This window comes from Callospermophilus lateralis, chromosome 2 (assembly GCF_048772815.1).
Source record: "Callospermophilus lateralis isolate mCalLat2 chromosome 2, mCalLat2.hap1, whole genome shotgun sequence".
In the NCBI taxonomy this organism is placed as follows: domain Eukaryota; kingdom Metazoa; phylum Chordata; class Mammalia; order Rodentia; family Sciuridae; genus Callospermophilus; species Callospermophilus lateralis.
The window spans coordinates 33,813,772-33,840,133 of record NC_135306.1 but is presented as its reverse complement, the minus strand read 5'-3'; the positions used below and the strand labels follow the sequence as shown (position 1 = coordinate 33,840,133).

Sequence of the window (26,362 nt, the reverse complement as noted above, 5' to 3'; positions counted from 1 at the left end):
ATGTTCTTGTTCTCAGAAGGCTACCAGCCCCTGCAGGTCCCGCAGTGGGCCCAAGGTACAGGGCTACCTCACTCCTGCTGGGACTTCACCGTGGACATTCTTGCTATCAGGGGCCACAGGGGTTCTCTGGGGACAGGGGGGTTAACATTGTGAACTGCCATGTTCTTCCCGGCCTGTGACTCGCCCAGGGTCAAGACCTAGCCCACCAAGCCCTAACCCTGGTTTGTGGGGCTTTCCCCTGCGAGGTTCAGAGACCCTTTAGACGTGATGTAACAAGGGAGCAGGAAGTGGGTCACCTACACCTGGCTGCTCTCCGGAGTCCCAGCCTCGCTGCCTCTGGTTATCAACAGGCCTGGGATTCCTCCTCAAAGCATCATGTTTGCTCCTTCAGCCTTTGGCTCATCCTCCCATCCACCCCTACCTCCCGCCTCATGCTCCATCTGAAGGAGCGGGGCTAATTTACAGGTTCAGTGATTTCCTAGACAATTCCCGAACCTCTCTGCCCAGCCCATTTCCCTCTCGGGGGCTCTAAGCTTAAAAGATCAAATGCCTACCAGGCTCTCGTCCATCTTCAGAACCCAAACGCATCTCACTGGACACCTATCAGAAGTACCCAATTTGAGAAGTTTTGACCAATATTTATTTATACCCATGAATCCATTGCCAAAATCAAGCTAAGGGACCCCAGAAGTTTCCTTATTCCCCTTTGTGACCTCTGATTCCCTGTGGCCTCCTGTCACTGCTCCATCTCCAAGAAGACACCTACCTGCTTAGTTTGAGTTTCCCAGGATTGTGTATAAATGGAGTCACCTGGAATGCCCTTTCTTTTCTTTTTTTGACCTGGCTTCCTTCACCTAGCTTAATTATTTTGCAATTCATACATGTTTAGCGTTCATCAATAGTTCATCTTTTTTTTATTGCGGAGCGTATTTCACTACCTATCGCAGTTGATCCATTGACCTGTTGATGAACATCTGATCTACTTCCACTTATTGGCTATGGCAAATAAAGCTGCTACAAAAAACGAGAAATCTACATGACCTTAGTTTAGGCAAAATTTCCTTGTTCCTCTGTGTACAAGTCTTGGAATCTGTCCATGTTTCCAGTTTCCTCAGGTAAATATCCATAAATGGAAGGGCTGGGTCATATAGATCGTACAGTAGATCATGCTTTTTAAGAAACTATGTAACTGTTTTTTAAAGTCATTGTAACCATTTTTAGATGACCACCATGGTATATGAATTGTAGAATTCCTACATCCTTGTCAGCACTTGGTACAGCCAATCTTTATTTTTAGCCATTCTGTGTGGTATGTAATGGCACTTCATGGTGGTACTCCTTTGCATTTTCATAGTAATGGTGCTGAGAGTATTTTCATGTGCTTATTTGCTGTTCTTATATCCTCTTTGATAAACTTTAATAACAATGATTCTGTCCAAGTCACTTACCTAGTTTTGAAAATTGGGATTTTTGTTTTCTTATTGAATTCAGGAAGTTCTTTATATATTCTAGGTATATAATTATCTGTTATATGAGTTGAAAATGTTTTCTCCCATCTCTGGCTTGTACTCTCATCCTCCTAACAGACTTTTGAAAGGCTGACCCCTTTAACTTTGATGAAATCTAATCGACTCTGTTTTTCTTTTATGGATCATGCTTATGGTGTCATATAAGAAATTTTGCCTAAACTAAGGTCATGTAGATTTCTCGTTTTTTTTTCCCAACATTTGGAGCTTTGATACCTCTTCTTTTTATGTCCTCGGAGCCTCTCCCAGGACCCAGCTCAGAGTAGACACTTGGTACAGGTCCTCCTGCATGAATGGATTCTCCTAGATCCTGTTAGAACATCTCAGAGCTGGGGAGTAACAGGACCCGTATGTAGAGGGTGTGCTGTATGTACACAGCATGTCCCTCTGTGTTGCTACTGTGCGCTTGTGGTACTACATTCTCGTAGTTTTTGTGAGTGTCTTTCTGTGGTCTGTCTCCACCTGTCATACTGTGAGCTAATCACCTGTAGGGATTGAATCTTCTTCATCTCTTTAGAAAGCCCCTGCCTGCCCAGAGCAGAACCAGGAAGGGCCTGTTGCAGGAATGACAGGCTCTGCTCCTCCTTGGGTGTAGCCTGGAGCTTCTCCACTTTCCCCAACTTGAGGTCTGTACAAGCACCGCAGCTTCCCAGGGTGAGGGGGGAGCTCACGGTCTCTGGCCTTTTCTCTGCCAGCTTTTGTGCTTCTGATCGGAGGCTTCGAGGTCGGCCTGTCCTTCTTCCCCTTCTTCGCCTGCCTCTCGTCCGAGTTCCGGCTGACCAGCTCCATCCTGGGCTTCTGCTACTCCCTGCTCTGGTAAGATGGACTCTGCTGCTCCCCTGCACCCCCTGACTCCTTAGGCTGGAGGTGATCTGAGTGCAACCCTTGAAGGACACCTTTGCCCAGGACTGGGACCCAGAGTGGGCAGGAGTGATCTGTCCAGGGTCCCATGAAACCCCCTTGTTGAGATGCACTTGAGACTTCCAAAGGTCAGAGCAGCATTCTGTCTGCCCCACCTAAGGCTGCTCATTATTAGAGTATTCCTAGAAGTCGGGGACTTAAGCTGCCGAGGGTCCCCCTGGGGGAGATGAGAACCCCATTTGATGCTTCTCTTTAACACTATCATGGCTTGTCTCAGGATCCTCAGAGAAAGCGCACGTGCCCTTGATTGGCATTCAGGGGCATCGAAGCCTGGCCTCTTCCTCCCTCTGCAGTCCCCAGCAGTGTCTAGCACACACCTCCACCCCACGAGACCATACTCCTGCATTCCTGCACCGGCTCACCCAGCAACCACTCTTATATGCCCACCATGAGCCAGGGGAAGCAAGACAGAGCCGTGGGCCTGTGTGTTGTGGCCCTTGGTCTGTGTGTTCCTGTTCCTGGTGTGGGTCGTCTGCCCTCCACCGGGCTCAGGGGTAGATATGAACTCCTGCTCCATGCACAGTGGCTCCCGCCAGACACCCAGCTGCCTCACCTGCCTGTTGGGCTCCGTGCCCTCAGCACGGGGCACCAGACTGGCACAGAGCTGGCACCAGGGAACACTGTTAACTGAGTAACACCAAGAACGATTCTCCAGCTCCCAGGGGAGGCTCATTTTCTTGCTTCCAAATCCCTTCAGAACCTGCTAGTGTTTTCTAGGGGGCAGGTCCTCATTCCAGCCACCAGGGGTGGCCGGCAGGGCCTCACAAGCAACTGAAACACCAGCGGCCACAATCCCAAGTTTGTCAGTGACGTGCTTCTTAGACATTTAAATTGAGGGCTTCCAGGGTTCGATGTGGAGCGCTATCCTCCATTAGCCGGTGACAAACCCTGGACAAGGAAACAAGAGCATGGGAATCACTCAGCAGCTTGGCTGCCATGGGGCTGGGGCCCGACCTTGAACGTGAGCAGGGGAGTGTGTTAAGCCAGGCTCACAGCTTCAGAGCGGGGGTTTACAGACAAGGCCACAGAGAGCCAGAAGAGCCTCAGCTGCCAGGTCAGGAGGTCTGGGTCCGAGCCCTGGCTTGCCCCCGCATCCCTGTGCCCTGGATAGACCTTGCCAACTCTGGACGTCCACGTCCCACCTGAATGATGGGGGAAGGGAGAACGAGCTCCCCACATCTTCCAAACAGGGTGCCTGAGTGGGGAGGGACATACACGGGATCCAGGCACCAGCCCTCCCCAGGAGGCAAGGAGCGGGAGGCAAGTCTGGGCTGGTGGGATCCGGGCTGTTTACACAGGAGCTACTGGTGGGGCTGGGCTGGGAGGGAACCCGGTGCCCTAAATCCTGTTTCTGTTCCTCCAGGTTTGTATTCACTGTTCTTCAAATCTCAGAGTGTCCTCATGGGCAGGTGAGTGTCTGCTGACCTTACCTGTCACATCATCATGGCCTACCTGCTGTGTGACCTTGGACAAGCCTCTGTCACTGTCTGGGCCTCAACTTCCTCATGTGCAGAAAAGGGGGAGTTGGAACCACTCGTGATGCTTCCATTTGTGTAGCACCTTGTGTTCATCCGTCAAGGGGTTCACAGGCAGCCCCACCTGGTGGGGAAGTTCCTCAAACCTATTTTACAGGTGAGGAAACTGAGTCCCAGCATATTAAGTAACTCCTAGGAAGCCTAGAGTTGGGAATTGAGGTCAGGTCTGGCTGACTCAAACCCCCATCTCTTTCCATTCCCTGTAGCCTCAGTTTCTCTGTCTATAAAATGGGTGGATTCGACTAGGGCACCCTTCGGGCTTGGCCATGAGTTGTCCTTCTCAGAGTTGGTGGAAGCTGGTTCATGTCTTTAGCCCTGGAGCTCAGAAATGGAGAAAGATGCAAGTGGCCTGCTAGGCCCCCCTCCCTCCCTCCCTGCTCCGGGGCTACTTCTCCCTATTCCTCTCTTCCTTCCCACCTCGTCCGTCCATCTGGCTAGCTGCCTCTCAGTCTCTCATATTTTTCAAAAAGAACATCTAATTTCCTAATCGGGAAAACCAAAAAAGCCACGAACACTGTTTTCATAAAAGAAAACGGGGTTGGAAAGACCCTCAACCCGGGCTGCGGGACTCCAAGTCCAGGGCTTCCCGGGGCATCTCGGGCGGGCGGGACCCGGGACTGGCCGCGGACTTCGGAGCGCGGGGCGGGCGGGCCTTGGTGGGAGCTGCTGGGCCGCCGAGCCCTGGTCACAGCGCCCCCTGGTGGCCAGGCCCTGCCCCGCTGCAGCCCGCGCCCTTGCTCTGCTTCCCTTGCAGTTTGTGGGGAGGTATGAGACCCTGCTCTTCTACTGGCCCTCGCCGCTGTGCCTGGCTTTCTTGCTGGGCCGCTTCCTGCACATGTTCGTCAAGGCTCTGAAGGCCCAGCTGGGCTGGGAGCCCCACGCGGTGAGTGTACTGGTTGTGTGCACCACAGGTTTAATCCTCACGGCAGCCCTGGGAGGTGGGTGCCCTTATAACTTCTCACTTCCTGGATTCAAAAACTTGGACCCAGAGAGGTGAGTTGAGTTGCCTAAGGTAACCCAGCCAATATATGGCAGAGCCAGAATTGGAACCCAGTCTCTTAACCCCTGTCATGCACAGCCTCTCTGGCTTGGGGTAAATGTCTGTAGCCTGGGGTCATGCTGTGGTTAGATAGGTCCTCTTCTCTCCCCACACCTTCCTGTTGAATCAGAACTTGGGGTTTCTAGTGACACCTGGGACTCATTTGCTGCAGCTTTGGCCTTTTGCATCTCCTGAGTTTGAAGGAGTTGTGACTAGTTTGTTTTATTTAACTTGAAAATTTCTTGTCATTTGGTTATCTTTTCAAAAGGAATACATGCCAGTCAGGACAAGCTAGGTTATGCTGTAGTAACGAACAAGCCTCCAGATCTCAGTAACTTAAAACTCATGTCTCACTATTGCTGCATGGCCATCAAAGGGGTGTTGGGGGCTTTCTTCCAAGTTCCTTTCGCACTGTGACCCAGGATGATGGAAGAGCCATCACTGAGAACGCTACTGATTGGCACAGAACAGGGAAAGAAAACATAGTGAAGAATGCACTAGCTTTTCAAGTCTCCACCATGATGTCACTTGCCATTCAGACATTTTTGGACAAAGCCACCCTTTGGTCATGCACACCTTCAAGTGGGTGAGAAGACACAACATTATGTATTGTATCTTGAAGGATGTAGAAGCAGGGTGTTTGTGGATGGCCACAAGACTCAGCAAAGAGACCTGCAGCTGCCTAAAAATAGCACAAGAAAGAAAGTGACATTAAGGTGCCCAGGTTATGACAAAGAGCTTCGAAATGTTTCAAATTTGAATATGGAAGTTAGGTCTTCCTGGATTCCCCTCCAATACAATTGCTGGTAGAGTGTTTTTTCTAAAATATAAATTTTATCTAAATATATACTTTTTTTTTTCTGTAGAGAAAAAAGGCCAATTTGGATGCTTTTGCTTAAAATTGGGAGAAAAAAGGGAAGATTTTTTTTTTTTTTTTTATCCTGAGAAAATAGCTGTCACTAGTTGGGGGCTTTTCCTGGACAGGCATTGTGCAAGTGCTTTGTAGAGAGTCTCTTCCTGAGTCCCCACCATAACCTTCTGGGAGGTATTATTTTCTCCATTTGCTAGTGAGGGGCCCAAGAGTAGCGACGAAGCTTGTCTGAGGCACACAAATCCCGATCTCCAGTGGAATCCTAACCAGATATTTTGGACTCTACCCCAAATTTTGGATATATAAGATCTCCCCTCAAAGTACAGAAAATGTACACACTACTATGGGAAGCTCATTCCCTTGGAGAAAACATTTCAAACCAGGCCACTAAAATTTCTTTTATTTAAATGCTGAAAAGGTAAGCAATGAGCCAGAGAATCTCCTCTTCATCAACAATGAGAGCGTTAGGATTTGGGGTGCATCTTTCTTAATTCAGGACTTGAACTGTGATGGGAAATCGCCAGTGTCTCGGGAAGTCAGTCCTCTGACACAGTGACATAGTGGCTGGCAGTCAGGGGGCAGGAGGGCCGAGGACAGCAGCCAGAGCCTGAGCAACAGAAATGATGGCTAAATTGCATTCCCAGAGTCCTGCCCTCAAAAGCCATAACCCCTCAGAGTCCTGAACCCGAACCAGACAGGTGCCTTCCTGTGTCCTTTCCCACAGATGGAAAAGCCCCTGCTGGAAGCCCACCAGGCCGAGCACGTCAAACAGCTCCTGAGGAAGGCCTGCCCACGGTAGGCTGGCTTCTGCCCTTCACCCCCAGGCTCACTGAGGAGTCCCCGGGGGACAGGCCCGGGGACGGGTGGGATGGCACTATAGGAGCCAGGGCTCTTGTTGGCTAATTACAGAAAACAACCCCAAGTGAACTATCTGCAAGAAAGGAAATGAGTGGGTTCATACTGCTAAGAAATCGGGAGGGAGTCAAATCTAGGGGCGTATTGTTTTGTTTTGTTGGTAACCAGGGATTGAACTCAGAGACACTCAACCACTGAGCCACATCCCAGCCCTGTTCTGTATTTTATTTAGAGTCAGGGTCTCACTGAGTTGCTTAGTGCCTCACTTTTGCTGAGGCTGGCTTTGAACTTGTGATGCTCCTGCCTCCGCCTCCCACTGGGGATCACAGGTATGCACTGCTGTGTGCGGCCCTCCAGGGGCTTATTGATATCATCAGAACTAGGTCTCTTTCCCCGTCTCTTCTCCCAGCTAGACTTTCACTGTTTGGGCTTCACAGGTAGGTGGGCTTCCTCTATGTGGTGCTCCCAGACTTTTAAGTTTATATCCTCCTGACTTGAGCTCAGAAGAAAAATTTTCCTTTCCAGTTATGCAGATAAAAGTCTCAGACTAGCTGGGCAAAGTGGCACACACCTGTAATCCCAGCGACTGGGCTGAGGCAGGAGGATCACAAGTTGGAGGCCAGCCTCAGCAACTTAGTGAGACTTTGAGCAATTTAGCAAAATCCTGTCTTAAAATCAAAAATAAAAAGGGTTAAAAATGTTGTTCAGTGGTAAACTACCCCTGACAGCCTCTCCAAAGTCCCCCCCATCCCCGCCACTTTTCAAATTGTATTGGCCTGAATTTAGTCTGGTCACTCTTCACTGCTAAGAAGCTAGGAATTTGGTCATTTAGCTTAATAAATTACTGCCCCCCACCTAGAAAACCCCCACAGTCTTTGTAAAGATAAGGGATTATGGGGGCTGGGCTGTGGCTCAGTGGTAGAGCACTTGCCTAGCATGTGTGAGGCCTTGGTTCAATTTTCAGCACCACATATAAATCAATGAATAAAATAAAGGTCCATCAACATCTAAAAAAATCTTTTTAAAAAAGATAAGGGATTATGAAAACAATAGAAACTACTAATGCTCTTTCTGTACCCTAAATCATCTCCAAGACAAAGAGGAGAAGATGGTGCTGTTTTTGGAAGAATCGGGTATTTCTTTACCTACGTCTCTTTTTTTGGTGTTTATTCATTCACAGAGAGAGAGAAAAGTCTTGGTTCCAAACCAGGGTTTATGACTGGGACCCCTGTTTTCAATTCCCAAGCAGAATGGTTGGAACTATCGTGTTGGCTTTCATCTGCCTGTACCTTGTAAGTAGCTCTGTGAAAATCCTTTTATATTTTATAAATGGAGCAGGGCAGGGACTGGGGTTATAGGGTCTTTGAGGCATGAAATCTGGGTCAAAATCAAATCTTGGTAAGTCATGAAAGTACAGGGCTGCAGTGCTACCATTTTACTCCCAAAGGACATGTTTACCCACAGGGTGAATATCACTAACAAAATGAATCCACACAAAATAAAACTGATAGTGGTTACAACTCCACGTGGTGAAATTTATCATTAACTAAGAATTAATGGGAGAAAAAATACATTTGAAATAATTTCATATACAATTTGACCCAGGAAAGTTGGTAGGATTAATGGTCCCTAAAGAAAACTTATAATTAGGACTCAGGTTGTAGCTCGGTGGCAGGGTCCTGGGTTCAATCCCCTGCACCACAAAAATGAAAATAAAAGAAAACATAATTATATAATCTAGTTAGTAAACTGTGCTGTTAACAAAATTCAAATCAGTTAAATAACAAATAATTGATCCTGCCAAATTATTAGTGAATTAAAAATAAAAGTGGGATAGCTGGGTGCAATGGTGCATGCCTGTAATCCCAGCAGCTTGGGAGGCTGAGGCAAGAGGATCGTGAGTTCAAAGCCAGCCTCAGTAACTGCGAGGCATGAAGCAACTCAGTGAGACCCTGTGTCTAAGTAAAACACAAAATAGGGCTGGGGATGTGACTCAGTGGCCGAGTGCCCCTGAGTTCAATCCCCGGTACCAATAAATAAATAAATATATAAAAGTGGATAAACTAGAATTGGTTTATGGTACTATATTTTTCAAATGGAACGAAATTTAAAAGTCTAATTTAAATTTGCTTTCTTGCCCCCCAAATACATTTTTAGTTGGAGATGGACACAACACCTTTATTTTATTATTTATTTTTATGCAGTGCCAAGGATTGAAATAAGAGCCTCACACGTGCTAGGCAAGTGCTCTACCACTGAGCCACAGCCCAGCCCCTCACCCCAAATTTTTAAATGTTGACATGATTCTGATTTCGGTGTTTATTAACTGTAGAATCAAAACTTGTGTGGTCAAAAGTATCTGAAGTAAAATGACAGTCAAGAGAGTGTCAAATAGAATAAAAATGGTAAAGGCCAATCATCTTTTGCTCGTCTCTACGTATAGGGATGATCCTTATTTAAATTAATCCTGTGATTAAGTTTTCAAGTGAATGTATTAATTAGGTTATGCTAAAGTGTCCAGTAATCCCCTAAATCTCAGTGGATCAACACTCTACATTATTTGCCCACACAGCGGTGCTGAGGGGGTACTCAGAGGTAATTCTCCACCGTGCGGTCATTCAGGAACCCAGTAATCTTCCATCCTGTGTCCCTGCGTCCTGAGGACCTCATTACCTCTGCATGCTGACAACAGAAAGGAAGGAGCATGGAGAAATGCCTATGGGAGTTTTCTTTTCTTTCTTTCTTTTTTTTTTTTTTTTGGTAGCAGAAATTGAACCCAGGGCTGCTTAACCACCAGGCCACATTCCCCAGAACTTTTCTTTCCTTAATTTTGAGACAACGTTTTGTTAAGTTTCTGAGGCTGGCCTCTAACTTGTAATCGTCCTGCCTCAGGCTCCTGAGTTGCTGGGATTACAGGTGGGTGCCACTATGTTCAGCTTATAGGAAATTTTCATGGACTGGGGGGCAAGTATCACATGTCCCTTCTAGTCCTCTTCCATTGCCTAAAATTGGCCATGTAGCCACTCCTAATATAAGAAGCTAGGAAATGTGGTCTAGCTTTGCACCCAAAGAAGGGAGAATGGATTTTCAGGGACACCTAGAGTTCTCCTCAATATTGAACAACTCCCTAGGAGTTATGGCATTTCTTAAGTGTTCATTGAGCATCTATTGTATGTTCAGCACTGTGTCAAAAATCTCATGTTCTGAGTGATGGATGTAAGACATGGTATGGATATATAAGACATCTTCTAGTCTAGGATAAAAAAGTGGATAAGGTGAATGTGCTCTGGAAGTTCAGTGAATTCTTCTAAATTGAGATACTGCTTGTACGTGATAGCATTTGAGCTCCACTTTCAGAGACAAACATGATTTGGTTGGCAGAGAAAAATGGCAGCAGGAGCCATAGAAACAATGTGCGATGATAGGATGGCAGACTGGTGGGTAAGCACGTTTGTATGGAAACACCTTGTTCTATTTGGCTCCTGTCAGGATCAATAAAGGCTAGAGCAATGGGAGTGGTGGTTGTAACGGTCCCTAAGGCCAGCCCTTTGTCCTGCAGGGGCTCAGACCCTGGGAAACAGATTTGTCATCCATGCAGGTAAAAGAAGATGCAAGGTGCAGTTGGGATGGTAGACATGCTCTACTTGGAGACAGCAGGAGCGTCTAGCCACCAGTCCTTCCATATGCATTTTTATATGCAGACCAAACAAAGAAGGCACATTGCCAGCAGGTTACATAAGTGCGTGCCCACGAGAAGATGTTTTTGATCTGAGCAAAAGTGCTGAATCAGGGTGTTTATGACCTTGACTACACGCTAAAACATAGCTGGCTGGAAGTCTCATCGAGGGAGCTTAACTGTAGCCATCTGGGCTTGCCCTACACCCTCACTCAAAGTTAGCCATTCATTTCACGCTGATCCCATTAATGTTTGAGGAGTTCCTTGGGGCCCGTCTTGTGTGCTATAAGGTGAGAACAGAGTGGAAAGTTTTCTATCAGCTCCTGTTTCATTCATCTTAAAATAGCCAGGGTCACTTTTGGAAGTTGAAATGTCTGTAAGAGGCTGATTTCAAAACCAAAGGGAGTCCATATGCTATTCCCCTGCTGAGCCAAACTCAGGTGAGACCTTGAAACCTTTGCTCTGTGTCCCCAGTTCATCATCATTGAGTTCTGCATGTTTGTGTTCGTGAGAGACGAGCTGGATGTGTTTGAAGGCAAGCTGGAGAGTTATGTCGCCTTAATGAACGAGACGGGGACCCTGACCCCAGTCATCTTGCAGGTGAAGGAGCTGATCAGCGTCTCCAAAGGTAAAACCATCTGCTACCAACATTCCCGCCACCAGCGTGGGAAACCAAGGGAATTTTAAGTGTGGCAGTGCACACTTGTAGTAAGTATTGCTGTTAGTGTTGAGATCACCTGGCAGAGATGCCTGGCCTTGGAGCAAAATGTGCTAGAGTTGATTTGTGCCTCCCTGGGTCAGCCGAAAGACACAGGAGTCGGGACACAGAACATTTTGTCAGATTCTGTTTGGGGCTGAACTGAATGTGCCCTGAGAATTTTCTTATCTTAAATAGCCTATTTTTTCAATTCCACTTGGAAAATAAAATAAAACACTGAGTCTTCACTTTTCTTTAAGATAACATGAAAAGTTCATTAACGTTTTTCAAAATTTGCCCGAAGGTCACTTTTAAAAATAGATCTCTTGTTGTAAGTTGGAGGCCAGTGTAGGCAACTTGGTGAGACCCTGTCTCAAGATAAAATTTAAAAAGGCCCTGGATTCAATCCACAGTACCACACATGTACACACACACACACACACACACACACACACACACACTCTTGAACTTATTTCTTTTGTCCCACTGAAATTTGTATCCTTAGATTAACAGCTCCCTGAGACCTTCCCTCTGCCACTGCCCACCGCTGAAAACCTCCATTCTCTACTTCCTGCTTCTATGAATTCAACTTTTTAAGATTCCACATGTATGTGACATTTTATGGTATTTGCCTTAATATCCTCCAGGTTCATCCATGTTGTCTCAAATGACAGGATTTTCTTTTTTTTACGACTGAATAGTGTTCCATTGTGTACACAACTTTTTTTAAAAAATCCATTCATTAGCTGATGGACACTTAGACTGAGTCCATATCTTGGCTATTATATTATATTATTTATTATTATAAATAATACTGCCATGAACATGAGAGTGAAGATATCTCTTTGACATACTGATTTTATTTCCTTTGAATATATACATAGTAGTGGCATTGCTAGATCATAAAGTAGTTGTATTTTCAATTTTTTGGAAATTTTTTTGAAACGGCTTCCATACTGTTTCCCATAATGGTCGAACTAACTTATGGACCAACGGATACTATGCAGAATTTCCTATGTCTCCACATCCTTCCCAGCACTTAAGTTATCTTTTTGATAATATTCATTCTAACAGGTATGAGATGATCTCTCACTGTGGTTTTAATTTACATTCCCTGATAACTAGTGATGAGCAGTTTTTACTATGACTATTGACCATTTATGTCTCCTTTTGAAAGTCCTTTGCCACTTTATTGTGGGTGACAGAGAAGCCACGTCCTCTTATAAAGAAAGCTTTCTTGGAAAATGATAGATCCTAATGACGTGCCCATTGTCTGTGGAGGAAGAAGAATTGTCTTCTATTTCCAAATGAGAAAGCACCTGGACAAGGCGTCAGGATAAACTTGTCCTTGCTGCAGGACAAGTTGGAACCCTTCTCTTGGCCTCTGTTTTCTCATCTGTAGAGTGGGGCTTGTAGAGGCTTGCTAAATGGTTTGCAAAAACTTTTAGGACTCTGATATTTAATGGCTATTGTTCTCTAACTCATGAAACAGATGTGGCAAGTGACTCTCCCCCACCCCACTTAAGACTCATGAGCTGGGAGAGGGCTTTGATATGAATTACTCTCTTACACCCAGGTATGTCATGGACGTTACCTTCCAGGTGATGCTGAGGCAGGTACTGCTCCTTCAATAGTCCCATAGTTTACTGTGGCCCTTGAACATTTCATTCATCTTCAGGGCAGATTTATGTTCAGCATGGTGAGATCCTGGGCATAGCACAGAGAGCATATACTACCCTTTAATTCAGGAATACCCATTCTAAGTCTTTTTTTTTTTTTTAAAGAGAGAGAGAGAGAGAGAATTTTTTAATATTTTTTTTTAAAGAAAGAGTGAGAGAGAGTGAGAAAGAGGGAGAGAGAGAGAGAATTTTAATATTTATTTTTTAGTTATTGGCGGACACAACATCTTTGTTTGTATGTGGTGCTGAGGATCGAACCCGGGCTGCACACATGCCAGGCGAGCGCGCTGCTGCTTGAGCCACATCCCCAGCCCATTCTAAGTCTTATTTGTGAAAGTCCCCATTGGTAATAGATTGACCTATAAACTATAATGGTTATTTTTGATACTCAATTCTATTCCATTGATCCATTTGCTTATCTTTCTGCCAGTTCTATACTAACTTTATTACTGTAGTTTTGTATTAAGTTTGAAATTAGGAACAGTGAGTCCTGTAATTTTATTCTTTCTCAAGATTATATTGACTATTCTGGGTCTCTTAATTGTAAGTGATTTTTAGGATTAGCTTTGTTAATGCAAAATGGCATTTGGATTTTCATACAGATTAGTTTGAGTATGTAGATCAATTTGGAGAATATTGCTATAACAATTAATATCCTATATGTGAGCAAGAAATGTCCTTTCATTAATTTGGATCTTCTTTAATTTCTTTCAAAATCTTTTGTAGTTTGCAGTATACAAGTTGTATATTCATTCACTATGTTTATTCTTAAGTATGTTATGCTTTTTGATACTATTATAAATGTAATAGTTTTCTTCATTTTCAGATTGTTCATTTTATTATTACTTAATGTATTATTGTAATAATACTTAATGTATTATTCTTATAACATGAAAATTTTGCAGAACTCACTTATTAGTTCTACTATTTTTTTGTGTGTATCCCCTAGGATTTCCTGTATATAAGATCATGTCATTTGTGCATAGAGATAGTTTTACTTCTTCCTTTCCAACCAGGATGCATTTTATTTTCTTTTTCTTGACTAATTGCACTGGCTACAACCTCCAGTACAATGCTGACTACAATTGACAAGAGCTGACATTGCTTATCTTGTGCCTGATGTTGAGGGAAACTTTCAGTCTTTCACCATAAAGTCTGATACTTATTGTGGGTTTTCAGCAAATGCCCTTTATCAGGCTGAGGAAGTTCCCTGCTATTACTAGGTCATTGAGTGCTTTTAATCAAAGAGATTAGGATTTGTCAAATGCTATTTTTTCCTACATCTACTGAGGATTAGCTTCTTCAGAATCTTTTAAACCAACACATCACCTTCCTCCCCTGATTCCTACATCCCTCCCTCATTAACGCATAGAATCTCTCTGAAAGCAAGTTAGATTCTAAATATAAAAACTTGATTAAGGGTGAATGAGTGAATAGCCAAGACCTTTTGATCCCCATTATCCTTGTATCTGGTTGCTGTGTAACCAACACACTCCTCAGAAGTGGCAATTGTAATTCAAACATTAATGATGTTTTCCATCGACGGAGGCTATCACTGAAGTGTGTACTCCACAATTTTCCCTTCCTTTATTCACTACAGAGTGAAAAATATAACACTAGAGGAGAGAATTAGGAAGGAAATAAAGTACATCAAGGGCGTATGTGGTTAAAATGAAACAGAAAAATGAGTAGAAGTTATCTATCAAGAAATGTATGGATAAAGGAAATGAGTAGATAAAGGAATAATTTTGCTTAGACCTTTTGGGTATGGGATTCTGCTTCTTGAATATTCCATTCCAAGTTTATTTTTCAAGGCCTCTCATCTCCCTTTTCATATTCCAGGAGTCTGGGTGGCTACCATTTTGCCTGCATCTCTCACGAGTGTGAGCTATCTGTTCCATATTTTGGCCTGTTACAGGTAAGAGGACTCTGGGAGTCATTTGTGTGACTTTAGCCAGAATGTTATCACCGACTTCTCAGAACTCTGGAGCAGTACCTGCAATACCAATCTGTGTCTAGGAATTGAATGCAATGTCCAGGGTAGCCACATCTTTTGATAGGAAGGAAGAAAAAATTCAACTATGGATTTGAACTTCTTGGATGAACAGGCATTAGGCTAAAATCCTCATTGAATGTCTCCATTTTTATGCTTTGAGAAAGCTGAGACTCAGCAATTAAATAATATGCCCAAGCAATTAGCAGATGGTTCAGTCTTTCTGGCCACAGAGATGTTATCTGGCATTTCCATTGGGCATCAGATCTACTCAGCTATTTGAGGTTGATAACTTTGGGCTCCCAACAGGTAAATCTAGATCAAGGGACATCAGTGGAACTTGGGTCATGTGGACCAGGAGCATCAGTCTCAAGAATGACAGTGCAGGGACAGCAGTGCACAGAGCAGGAGGAGGGGATGGCCTTAAATATGCATAAGCATTTACTTACAGGCGTCAGTTTTGGTATATACTGCTATCTTTCTCCCCACAAACCCCACAGGCCCAGAGAGAGCATCTCTGAAGCATCGTATCTTAAGATTCTCCCCTTTTGCCTGCCCAAAGAGACCCAAAGGGCAGGTCTCTTGCAGATGGAGCCCACAAGAATATTCTCCTGGCATGAAGGGACCCAGCTCTCCACCCAGCCCTGCCTTGCTCCCTCTCTCTGCTTTCTTCTCTGTGGACCTGGTGGGTGGTCTACCTGTGGCTGGAGATATTCTGTGAAACCTCTGAGTGTAACCAAGGGCAACCACACTGCAGAGGGGCTGATGGATTTGGAGGAGGGTGGCTCAAGAGGAGGGAGGAGAGGGTATCTGGAGAGAGGAGGTCTGTGTTCCTGTCCAGGTGGCTCCTTGCCTTCCACTGTCCTCCAGGAGGGCCGACCCGTGCCTTGCCTTCTTATCAGGACAGTGGGGCAGAGGAAATTATGGGTGAGAAAACCCCCTACATACTTCAGGGCACTAGCACTGTGCCAGCATTTTAATTGCTCTTGGCATTATCCTAAGCTACATGTAGACACTTTTAAAAAGTATTATGAAGAACATTTAGTGTAAAAGTAAGTCTTCCTCACACTTGGATTCCTAAGGTCTTACCCCCAGATATCTACTGTTAACTGTTTTCTGTGTATCTTTCTAGAAATTTCTTATGCACAGTACAAATATATGCTGTGCGTGTGCGTGTGTGTGTGTGTGTGTGTTAGTGGTGGTAGTGTACAACTCCAGTGCTACCAAAAAAAAAAAAAAAAAAAGGAAAGAAAAAGAAAGTCATGCATGCAAATTTGAAATTTCTGGTACTCCTATTTAAAAAGTAAAAAAGAGACTAGTTACATCACATATTTAATAATACATTTTATTTATGTCAATATAGCCTAAATATTCTCATTTAAAAATGTAATAATTATGAGAATTATTATGAGATTCTTCTGTTCTTTTTTTTATTCTAAGAGTTTTGAACTTAGTGATCATGAAAAGTGAAAAAAAAAAAGTCCTGGAAAAATGCTGGAGGTAAAATGTTAAGTTAAAATAAAAAACAGCACAAACGCAAACATGCCCTGGGACTGTGACAGTGTCAGCCTGACCTCTATGTCCAGGGCCAGGCCTAGAGAAGGACGAGGGAAAGGAAGCAGTCCGTGTGGGTGGGTGGCGTGGGCCACCGGGCTCTAGTTCCTCTCCGCACTGTTGTAAGGGCAGGCCAGACCCACCACCGGTCTCTGTTTTCACCTGTTCTTTGAATCTCATCACCTAAGTAATAGATATTCCTCATAGCAAACTCCGACAGCGTAGAAAGCAAACTGAAGAAAATAAAAGCCACCCACAACGCATTGATCAGATTCAGTTGCCATTAGGACTCAGTCATTATAAAAATCATTTTTACAAAATACATTAAACCTGTGGGTTTGGAAGGCAGATCGGGTGGTGCTGTGAGCTGGTACTGAACGCAGCAGAGTCCAGGCCGCCTGTCCCCCGCGTCCTCAGGCCTTTCTGTTTCTGCCCGCGGAGGTCGGTCATGCAAAAGCAGCCGTGGTTCTGGGCATCACTTAATTATTTCACACTTTTTCTCCAGAAAGCACATGAAGAGGCTGTGGGCAGGAGATAAACACTTCCTCCCCTTGCGGTTCCACAATCCTTCCCCGTCTGAGAGTGTGGTGAGTCTGAGACTGAGCCATGAGCCCAAACCTGCCTCTTTGGGTGTGGGGAACCTCTGAGACTGGTCAGGGAGTCAGAGGGAACGAAGGTTCTCTCCTGCTCTGAGGTCACTGTTTCCTTCTAAATCTCAGGTGGCCATTGCAAGGTACTCCGGCTGGCAAATAGCTTATATTCTGTGGGGTAAGTGCCACCTGGGGCCTGTGCAGCCCAACACACGTTTCCTGGGAGGAAGGAGAGGTGAGTGGGAAGCAGCCCTACTTCTGCCCTCAAGGGACCTCCAGGATGGGGGAGAAACACACAGGCCATCATCCTGTCACCCTCCCCGCCTGTCCTGAACTCACAGGCCATGTATGTTAAGGTCCACGATCACCAGAGGAGCAAGTGACTAACCCCAGCCAGGACAGGGCTCCAAGGCTCTCAAGGGAGTCTGCATTTGAACCTCACCTGGCCAGGTGGGAAGAGAAGAGTGGGAAGATAGGGGAGGCCATGCCAGGCAGCAGGAATAGCATCAGCAACCATGCCAGGGCCTCTGGTGGACTGCCGGGAAGACACGGGGGCAGATCATGGTGGCCTCCAAGTGAGCCTTACTCCCCTGTCCCCAGGCTACCTCATCATCCATGTGATGCAGAGCCTGTGTGGCCTGATGATCATGTATGGCCTGGTGCTTCCTGTCACCCACCACAGGGGCCTGGAGATGCTCCGAAGGCTGGGACTTGGGATGTAAGTGCTGGGTGGGTGGCCTGTCCTCCCTGAGTCCTGAGAGCCAATCCCTGGGCCCCTGATCATCTCAGCTCATCAGAAGGGAAGCTTCCAGTTTGAAAAAAGCTTTCTCTCCCACTGTTACAAGGAGCCTTTATAACTCTGTGTGTGTGTATGTGTGTGTGTGTGAGAGAGAAAGAGAGAGAGACAGAGAGACAGAGAGACAGAGAAATAGATGATGTCCATTTTCCATCTGGGAAAACTGAGTTCTCAGGAGGTGAGGGAGAGACAGGACAACATGATGGAAGGAGGCAGGGAATAATCCTGGCTAAATTTTTAGATGTGCTGTGTGACTTGGGGCAAATGACTCCCCTTCTCTGAGCCTCAGTTTACCCATCTGGAAAACGGTGAATGCTGGTATCCTTGAGCATTTACTATGTGTCTTTCCTCATGTCAGCTCTGTGAGTTTGGTGCTTATGCACAGTCCAGAAAACAGTCACAGAGCAACCAAGTGCTCTATCCAAAGAGAGGGAGGATACAGCATTGGAGGCCAGGCAATCTGAAACCAAAGGCTTCTTACCATGACCTTACACTGTCACTCAGGAGTGTCAACACAGCATGTGACACTCTGGGGACCTCCCTACCAGAGCCCCATGCGCGTCTGGGGTGGAGCCCACCTTGTGCACCTTCCCACGGCTTCTCAGGCTCTTCCCAAGCACCATTTCTTTCTCTCATTCTCAAACTGTCAAGCCACTCACCGGCTGCCACTCCTGGTAAGAAGGGACATCAGTGAGAGCCATAGGTTATGATCTGGAGCCAGAAGCTCTGGCTGTGGGGCCTTGGTAAATGAGCCTCTGTTCCTCACCTGCACGGTGGGCATAGGATGGCTCTGGAGCATGAAGCACGGAGCTCACACTCTGCGTGGCCAGCCTCTCTCCTCCTATCACTGGACATCTGAGAAGGGCCTAGAAGAGCAGGGGAGGCCACCTCAGGTGCCTGCCCTGTGTTTCAGCCTCACCATCTCCATCATCTTGGGCCTCATGATCCTGCAGATGTGGATTGCCGCCAGCTTCTTCCTGCAGCCCAAGCTGGGCCCAGGGGACAAGCAGAAGCCCTTGGCTCTCAATAACAGGTGAGATGAAGAGGGATGGGGACATGGCTGGGCTTAGGCTGTCTCCTAGTCCTTCCCCTTCACCCTTGCCAGGTTCCAGGGCCTCTCCGTACTCTGAGAGGTGATTTAGATGTGCTGTGTGACTTGGGGCAAATGCCTCACAATGCTTGGCCCCCAATCCCGGCTCACCGCTAGGAGCCCTGTGACCTTGTGTAAGCTTACTAAACATCTACGAACCTCAGTTTCCCCTTTACAAATCATTTTGCATATCTTAACAATGTGTGGTAAAGTTGAAATGTGTTCAAGTATGGACTTAAAACAATAGTGCCCAGCTCCTGGTGACCCTTGCTGATTCTAACTGGGGAAACCTGGGCCCTGAAGGGAAAGAGAGAATCCTGACACCACCTGCCGAGAAGCTCACAGCCCATCAGAACAGACAGGCACACAGACAGCAAGGGCGGCAGACCCCAGAGGGTGCAGAAGGATCTCTAGAGAAACATGGTCAATGGAGGAGGAGAGGCGTAGGTGGAGGAGGAGGAGCTGGGGTGGAAGGGTGGGGAGAGGGTGGTAATTGCACTGCAGATGGGAAGTTTGAGTAGGATGGTAGAATTTCTGCACTTATAGTAGAGGACATGGCCAGCAGCTATCACAGCATGACTGTAGGCAGGAAACCCCAAAAGTAGGGTGTGTTAGGAAACTGAGGATATAAGATTGTCACCATACAGGGGTCTTAGATGCTGTGCGACAGGAAGGAGACACAAAATGACAAGACCAAGAGGTGTCCTCTCTGAGGGAGACCTGACACTCAGAATGCAAAGTTTGGGTTTTATCTCGGAGACAACAGGAACCATGAGATCCAGCGACCCTCTATTTCCTCTGGGGGACTGGAAACAGCTCCAGCTGGGGCAGGTCCTAGTTGCAACAGATGGGGGGGGGGGAAGCCCCACCAGCTGGGACAGCCCTTGCGCCAGCTGTAGCACCATGAGATTTCCTCAAACCCTGAGGATCACATAAAACAAGTACAGTCCCCCCAACATTTGTCCTGGATTCTGCCCTGTGCCCTCTGCACTGTCCAGGGCTGGGAGATGGGGACTCAGCTTCCCCTACAGCAGAGTGTGAGAGCCCAAGGCTAGGAGGCAGAGTCATAGGGTTTTGCAGTGCTGGAGATTGAACCCAGGGCTTCATGCATGCGAGGCAAGCGCTCTACCCCTAAGCTACGCCCCCAGCCCTCAGGGTTTGATGCTGGCTATGGAGGACTCCAGAGCCCGCCTGCCTAGCCATCTTGTTTCTGTCTGCAGGAAAGCCTTCCACAACTTCAACTACTTCCTGTTCTTCTACAACGTGCTGCTGGGCCTGGGCGCCTGCCTCTCCAGGTTGCTCATCAGTTGCGTCCTGGGCACGTGGCTGATTGCGCGCATCGACAGGACCATCATGCAGAGTGGCTATGAGGGAGCAGACATGGGTGAGTGACCAGCCCCTGCTGGCTACCTCCTCTGGGGAGGGCTGGACTTGCATCTTCTTGATGGCTGTTTGGAAAGACAAGACAGGTATGAGAAGCCTGGAGTGTGCACCTTCACATATGCTCAGAGTGTATCCTCAGTGGAGACCGTAAAGCTGAGCAATAAAACACATGCTGCCCCATGGTCAGAGGGAGTTCAGGGCTATTCAATCCTGCCTCTTCAGCAGACATTTCAGGAATAAAGAAAAGGCAATAGTCAGAGGGAGGCAAACTTCTTTCTAAAAGTGAGAAGTTTAATTTATGAATACACAGTCTTGAAAATCTTGAGAAAGCCCACATGCCAGAATCATTATTGTTGTTCATCGGAACTTATTTGATTAAGAAAATGTCCTGTTCAGTCGGACACTCCTAAATCAAAACCGTTCCTGAAGAAGCAAAGTTTTTGTTCTGCTTTTAGGCCACGATCACTCAGTCCCTCTGCCCTTCAGGGCCTAGAACCAAGGCTTTCTCGGTTGTTGCTAAGGCTGCTGCTGGCCTCCTGGAGCTTCAAGTTCTCCATAAGGTGAAACAGATTAGAATATGATCTCAAAGCCTCCTTTCAGATCGTTATACCTCATTTTCTAAATTCTCAGCAAAGACTCAGGCACCCCTGGAGCTTATCATTAAAAGCACCAACTGGGCCACGCTTGGGAGGTGTGGCCTGGCCTTGATCTGCCACTGGGTTTCAGGGTTCAGCGCGTGGATCGGCATGCTCTATGTGGACCATTATCACACCAACCCCGTGCTCGTCAGCTTTTGCCACATCCTGATCACAGGCCACAGGGAGAGGAAGCTGCAGAAGGCCATCAAATACTGGTGCCTGGACCAATCAGCAGGTAATGTCTCCTGCTTGAACCTCACTGGGTTTGAAGAGCAGGAAATGAACCCCCTGAGGCTCCCTGAGGTCCCTGACATGCTCCAGGTTTTCTCTTTCCTGCCCCTTTTTCTCTGCACTCTGTGTCCTGGGTGTCCTTCCAGCAGGGAGCTTGGGAGGCTTAGCCGACTATGGGACCCACTCATGCTTTATGTCTGTGTCCTGCTGACTGGCCTCCACCGTTGTTCCTGGAAATGAGCTCCAGTTCTGCTAGTGGAGTCTTCCAGATCCCATTTGTTTGAGATTTCAACTTATATCCCAGGCTACATGCCAGACGCCTGCTAAGGTGGGCTTCAGTCTGGGTTGTTCTGCTCTGGTTTCTCGCGAGTGCTCTAGGGCGCCCCTGTATGTTCATTGCTATTCCAAACACGGTGGGGATCCAGGACCATGAGATGACTCCTTCATGCCCACACAACTCCCAAACCAGCTCCTTTACCATATTTCTCACACTGAAGGCAACTCTCCCAAAACCCTTTGAGAACAGCAGAGGCAAACTTCCAACCAGCCACCCGCCTCCCATGCTGTGGTCAATCTGCTCTGATTCTCTCCTAGGTCCCCGCATCTCAGCTAGGTCCAGGACGAGGTGGCGCCTGCTACAGACCCTGATCAACAACCCCAGACTCATCATGCTCAGAAAATCAAAATCAGGGCATGGTTCTCAGGAGTTTACCCAGATTCTGTTGACGTGCTCAGAGAGCTGACACTGGCTACCCACATCTGCTCCGAGGCCAGGTCAGGTCGTCTGCTCCTGAGAGAAGGCTCAGGCTAACCAGCAGCTGTTCCCTGTGATGGGAGGGGGTGGCACAGGCACTGTCCACACACATGGCAGACAGCATTGTGGCATGGCCACCTGGACTGAGGGTCGAAGTTTCAGGACCATTTCACTCTTTTATGAAAAAAAAAAAAAGATAAAAAACTAAAGAAAAGTTTGTTGAGCAAACTTTATCCGCGGATACTTCTACTATCCACCATTGGTAGGTGACCTTGGGAAGTTACCTGTTAAGAAGCCCAAAGCTTGACTCCAAGGCAGAACTTTGTCACTGAAGAAGGTGGTAAAATGTTTACATCATAAAACTCTGATTTCCTAGAACAGAGTGTGGTCCTCAGTTCTGTGGGGTCCTCTTTGCTTTCTTCTTTCCAGTCTTTAGGGTGGTGGGAGAGAAGGAAACCGAACACCTGGCCCCTAATCTGGGAAGATAAGCAGGCACAGAGCACTCGTCCCATGGCAGCTGGGGTAAGGAGAGGATCAGAGCTGACCTGGGCCTTGCTTGCAGAGAAGATGCTCAGACTCTCTCTGACCAGGGTGGGAACCCCTGGGTAAACCACCTGTCTGAGGAAGCAGAGTCGGGGTAGGCAGGCATTTCAGGCAGGGGACACTAAGACCAAAGTGGTGTAAGCAGACATGCCCCAGCATGTGTGATGAGGGTGAACTTTGACGCATATGGGGGTGCGGGGTGCCATGGGTTGGTTAGGACCACTTCAAGCACCTACAGATGCCGGGTCAGTAGGCTTGGACATTTGTTTTTGTGCAGAGTCCAGAACTTGCCCAAATTTTTAATGCTTAAGCATAAAGTATCTGATGACCCAAGATCTGTGTAAAGTTTGATCAACCATTCAAAGTCCCTCATGAGCCTGGGAAAGTGCCCTGAGGACCCCATCAACATGGTAAAGGAAAATCCCCATCCGCCACATGAGTCCCAGACCATTATTAAGTACGTGGTGTAAACTCAGTCCTGTGGCTAGGTCTATTTTCCAGAGTTCTCTCTTTTTAGCTTAATCTCCACAACCAAGCTTTGCCATTCTGCATTTAGCAACAAAAAAACAAGGACTCCCACACCATACTTTGAAGCTGTTTGACATTGGCCAAATAAATTACTTTGCCCTTCTCCATTCACTTTTCTTATCTTTAAAAAGAAACCCCGTAAGTTAATACCTCTAGCGGCCAAAATTATTTTAAGGATAAAGTGAGTTAATAAATATGAACACTCTGAAGCTAGTTTCTATCTTATCCTAAACTCTTAAAAGCAAAAGACTTGGCTTTGTAAGTTGCTATGACTTGACTATGGGTTGTGTCTCCTAAAGGTTCATGTATTAAAGCCTTGTTCTCCAGGGTGGCACCTTTGGTGAGGCCTAGTGGGAGATCCTTAGGTCATCTGGGGTGTGCCTTCAAGGGGACTGTGGGACCTGGGTCTCTTCTCTCTGTTTCTTGCCAGATGGAGTGGGTGTCACCATTTGCTCCCACCCTGTTGTGCTGCTTGGTTGGAGGCCTAAGACAATGGGCCACTTGACTGTGGACTAGAACCTCCAAAAACACGAGCCAAAAGAAACCTCTGTTCTTTATAAGTTAATTATTTTAGATATTTTGTTACAGTAACAGGAAGCTGACTTAAACAGATGTCATTTTCACAGAAAGATATCCAAGTGGCTAACAAGTATAAGAAAAGGTGCTTCACATTATAACACATCAGAAGACACAAACTAAAACCGTGCTGTTATACCACCACATAATGATTACGATGAAAACTGGTGACACTATCAAGTGTTGAGGAGGATTCATAGCTACAGGCACTTTTGTGCACTGTGGTTTGTGAAAACTGTTATAACCACTTTAAGAAATTCTTTAATGGTTTCTCCTAAAGATACATAGGTACAGACTCTATGACCCAGCAATTCCAATCTTAAGTATATGCCCAAGAGAAATGCCTACATATCTTCACCATGCAAAAGAATGGTCAAAAGCATTATAGATATAGTCCCAAATTGAAAATAAAAACAACAAAAAACCCCAGTGTGGTTCAATACTACAAAGGATAAATAAACAAAATGGATTATGTTTTCAAATAATGGAATACAGAAATAAACTATACTCATATTTAAAAATGTATGGAATTCAGGTTGCTTCCCGTCTGCTCCGCAGGCCGGGGCGCGGGACCATGGGCTTGGGGCTCTCCGTGCTTTCGGGCGCGCGCCCCATGACACCGAGTGGGGCCAGGGGGCTGACCGCCATGACCCCCCAGAGCCCCGCGTGAGGGGCCAAGATGCAGCAGTCTGCCAGCATCTGCTGCAGCCTCCATCTGTGAGTTGCCCCATCTCTCCACGCCCCTTGATGCCCCTGACACCACCGCTGGGCACCATGTCGACCTCGTCCCTTGGGCACCAGATGAAGAACATTGTCCACAACTACTCGGAGGCGGAGATCAAGGTCCGTGCGGCCACACGCAGTGATCCCTGGGGCCCATCCAGCTCTCTCATGTCTGAGATCGCCGACGTCCCCTATAATGCTGTGGCCTTCTGGGAGATCCTGAGCATGACCTGGAAGCGGCTCGATGACCATGGCAAGAACTGGCGGCACGTTTACAAGGCCATGACCCTGATGGAGTACCTCATCAAGACCGGCTCAGAGCGTGTGTCCCAGCGGTGCATGGAGAACTTGTGTATGTGCAAACACTGCAGGACTCCGGCACGTGGACCGTGATGGCAAGGACCAGGGCGTGAATGTGAGTGAGAAGGCCAAGCAGCTGGTGGCCCTGCTGCGAGACGAGCACCGGGAAGAGCGTTCCCACGCACTCGAGACCAAGGAGAAGCTTGCACAGACCGCCATGGCCTCCTCAGCAGCGCTGGGCTCCGGGCCCCCCCTGAGGCGGAGCAGGCCTGGCCGCAGAGCAGTCGGGAGGGGGAGCTGCAGCTCCAGCTGGCTCTGGCCATGAGCAAGGAGGAGGCTGACCAGCCCCGGTCCTGCGGCCCCGAGGATGACTTTCAGCTCCACCTGGCCCTTAGTTTGAGCCAAGAGGAGCACGATAAGGAAGAGCAAATCCGTCGAGGGGACGACTAAGGCTGCAGATGGCAATAGAGGAGAGCAAGAGGGAGACTGGAGGCAAGGAGGAGTCAGCTCTCATGGATCTTGCTGATGTCTTCAGGGCCCCGGCCCCTCCACCGGCTTCAGACCCATGGCTGCCCCCCATCCCCACTGCCCCCTGCCTCAGACCCCTGGGGGGGACCTGTTGTCCCTCCAGCTGCTGATCCTTGGGGTGGTTCAGCCTCCGCACCAGCCTCCGGGGATCCCTGGAGGCTGGCTGCCCCTGCGGGACCCTCTGTTGACCCTTGGGGTGGGACCCCAGCCCCTGCAGCTGGAGAGGGCCCCATGCCTGACCCATGGGGAAGCTCTGATGGTGGGGCTCCAGTCAGTGGACACCCAGCTTCTGATCCCTGGGCTCCTGCACCTGCATTCTCTGACCCCTGGGAGAGGAGGGGTCACCTGCCAAACCCAGCACCAATGGCACTGCAGCAGCTGGAGGCTTTGACCCATAATCTGATGAATTCTCAGACTTGGACTGACTCTGCACAGCTCTGCCAGCCTCTGGGAGTCGCATGGAGGAGCTGGAGCTGCTTGCAGGAGAGGTGCCCGCCAGCAGCCCTGGGCGTCTGACATGAGTGGGGTTGGTGGGTCTCTGGCTGAGACTGAGGGAAGTGCCTCACCTGCCACTGCCCCAACCCCCACACCCCCCCCACACGGAAGAATCCTTGCTGGGGACCAATGCAGCCCTCATCAATCTGTACTCTTTGGTGAGCCGACCCGGCCCCACTCCTCCAAGAGCCAAGGCTTCCAATCCCTTCTTGCCAAGTAGAACCTCTCAGCCCTGTGCCCCCAGCCCCTGGAGCACCACCACCTACATCTCTCCCCTTGGTGGGGGCCCTGGTCTGCCCCCAGTGATGCCCCCCCAGTCCCCCAGCACCCAACACTAACCTCTTCCTCCTATAATCCAGGGCAGGAGGCAGACCTGGCCTGGACGACTTCCCCCCACTCCTGTTCCCTGGGAGACAGCGTTGTGAGTGCCTGTGAAATGGGGGCACTCCCACCCCAGCGCCCTTCCCCCTTCTGTGGCCCACTCACACTATGCCCTCTTCCCACATCCCCAACCCATTTCCCCCAGAGAAACTGGACATGGGGGATGGGGAGGGGAGCCAGCCAGAGGAGGACCCCTTTCTGTGGCATCAGAAGAAGGAGGGACAGCTAGGGTCCCCCCATCATTCCCCCTCGCTCCAAATTCCTGACCCCCATCAGTGTTCGAGCCTCCTCATTCCCCTCTTTGCACCCCGTGGTGAACTCTTGGTGATGATTTGGGGAACTTTGGGAATAAATGGCAATTCTCATGGGTGTGGCTCCCCTACCCACTCCCCCTCCCAAAATGTATGGAATTCACCAACATAATGAAAGAAGTCCAACATAAAAGAGTCTAATCTGTGTG

The 26,362-nt window shown here is 47.7% G+C and overlaps 1 protein-coding gene and 1 pseudogene across 1 annotated transcript; both read left to right on the top strand.

Annotated features, from left to right (window-relative positions):
* Window positions 1-21,817, top strand: LOC143385652 (stimulated by retinoic acid gene 6 protein-like). Its single transcript, XM_076841181.2, has 15 exons — window positions 1-55; window positions 2,222-2,342; window positions 3,811-3,856; window positions 4,737-4,865; window positions 6,617-6,687; window positions 7,928-8,039; window positions 10,898-11,051; window positions 14,642-14,717; window positions 16,852-16,933; window positions 17,066-17,114; window positions 17,537-17,654; window positions 18,646-18,765; window positions 20,043-20,206; window positions 20,932-21,078; window positions 21,669-21,817. Exons 1-15 carry the CDS (start codon window positions 1-3, stop codon window positions 21,815-21,817), a joined length of 1,593 nt encoding a protein of 530 aa, XP_076697296.2.
* Window positions 21,818-24,249: 2,432 nt separating this feature from the next.
* On the top strand, window positions 24,250-25,875 carry LOC143390829 (epsin-1 pseudogene; annotated as a pseudogene).
* The last annotated feature ends 487 nt before the right edge of the window (window positions 25,876-26,362 follow it).

Coding starts and splice junctions, on each gene's coding strand:
- LOC143385652 (XM_076841181.2), top strand. CDS start 1: ATGTTCTTGTTCTCAGAAGGCTACCAGCCCCTGCAGGTCCCGCAGTGG. Junction 14,718..16,851: donor CATATTTTGGCCTGTTACAG/GTAAGAGGACTC, acceptor CTTTTTCTCCAG/AAAGCACATGAAGAGGCTGT. Junction 20,207..20,931: donor CTATGAGGGAGCAGACATGG/GTGAGTGACCAG, acceptor ACTGGGTTTCAG/GGTTCAGCGCGTGGATCGGC.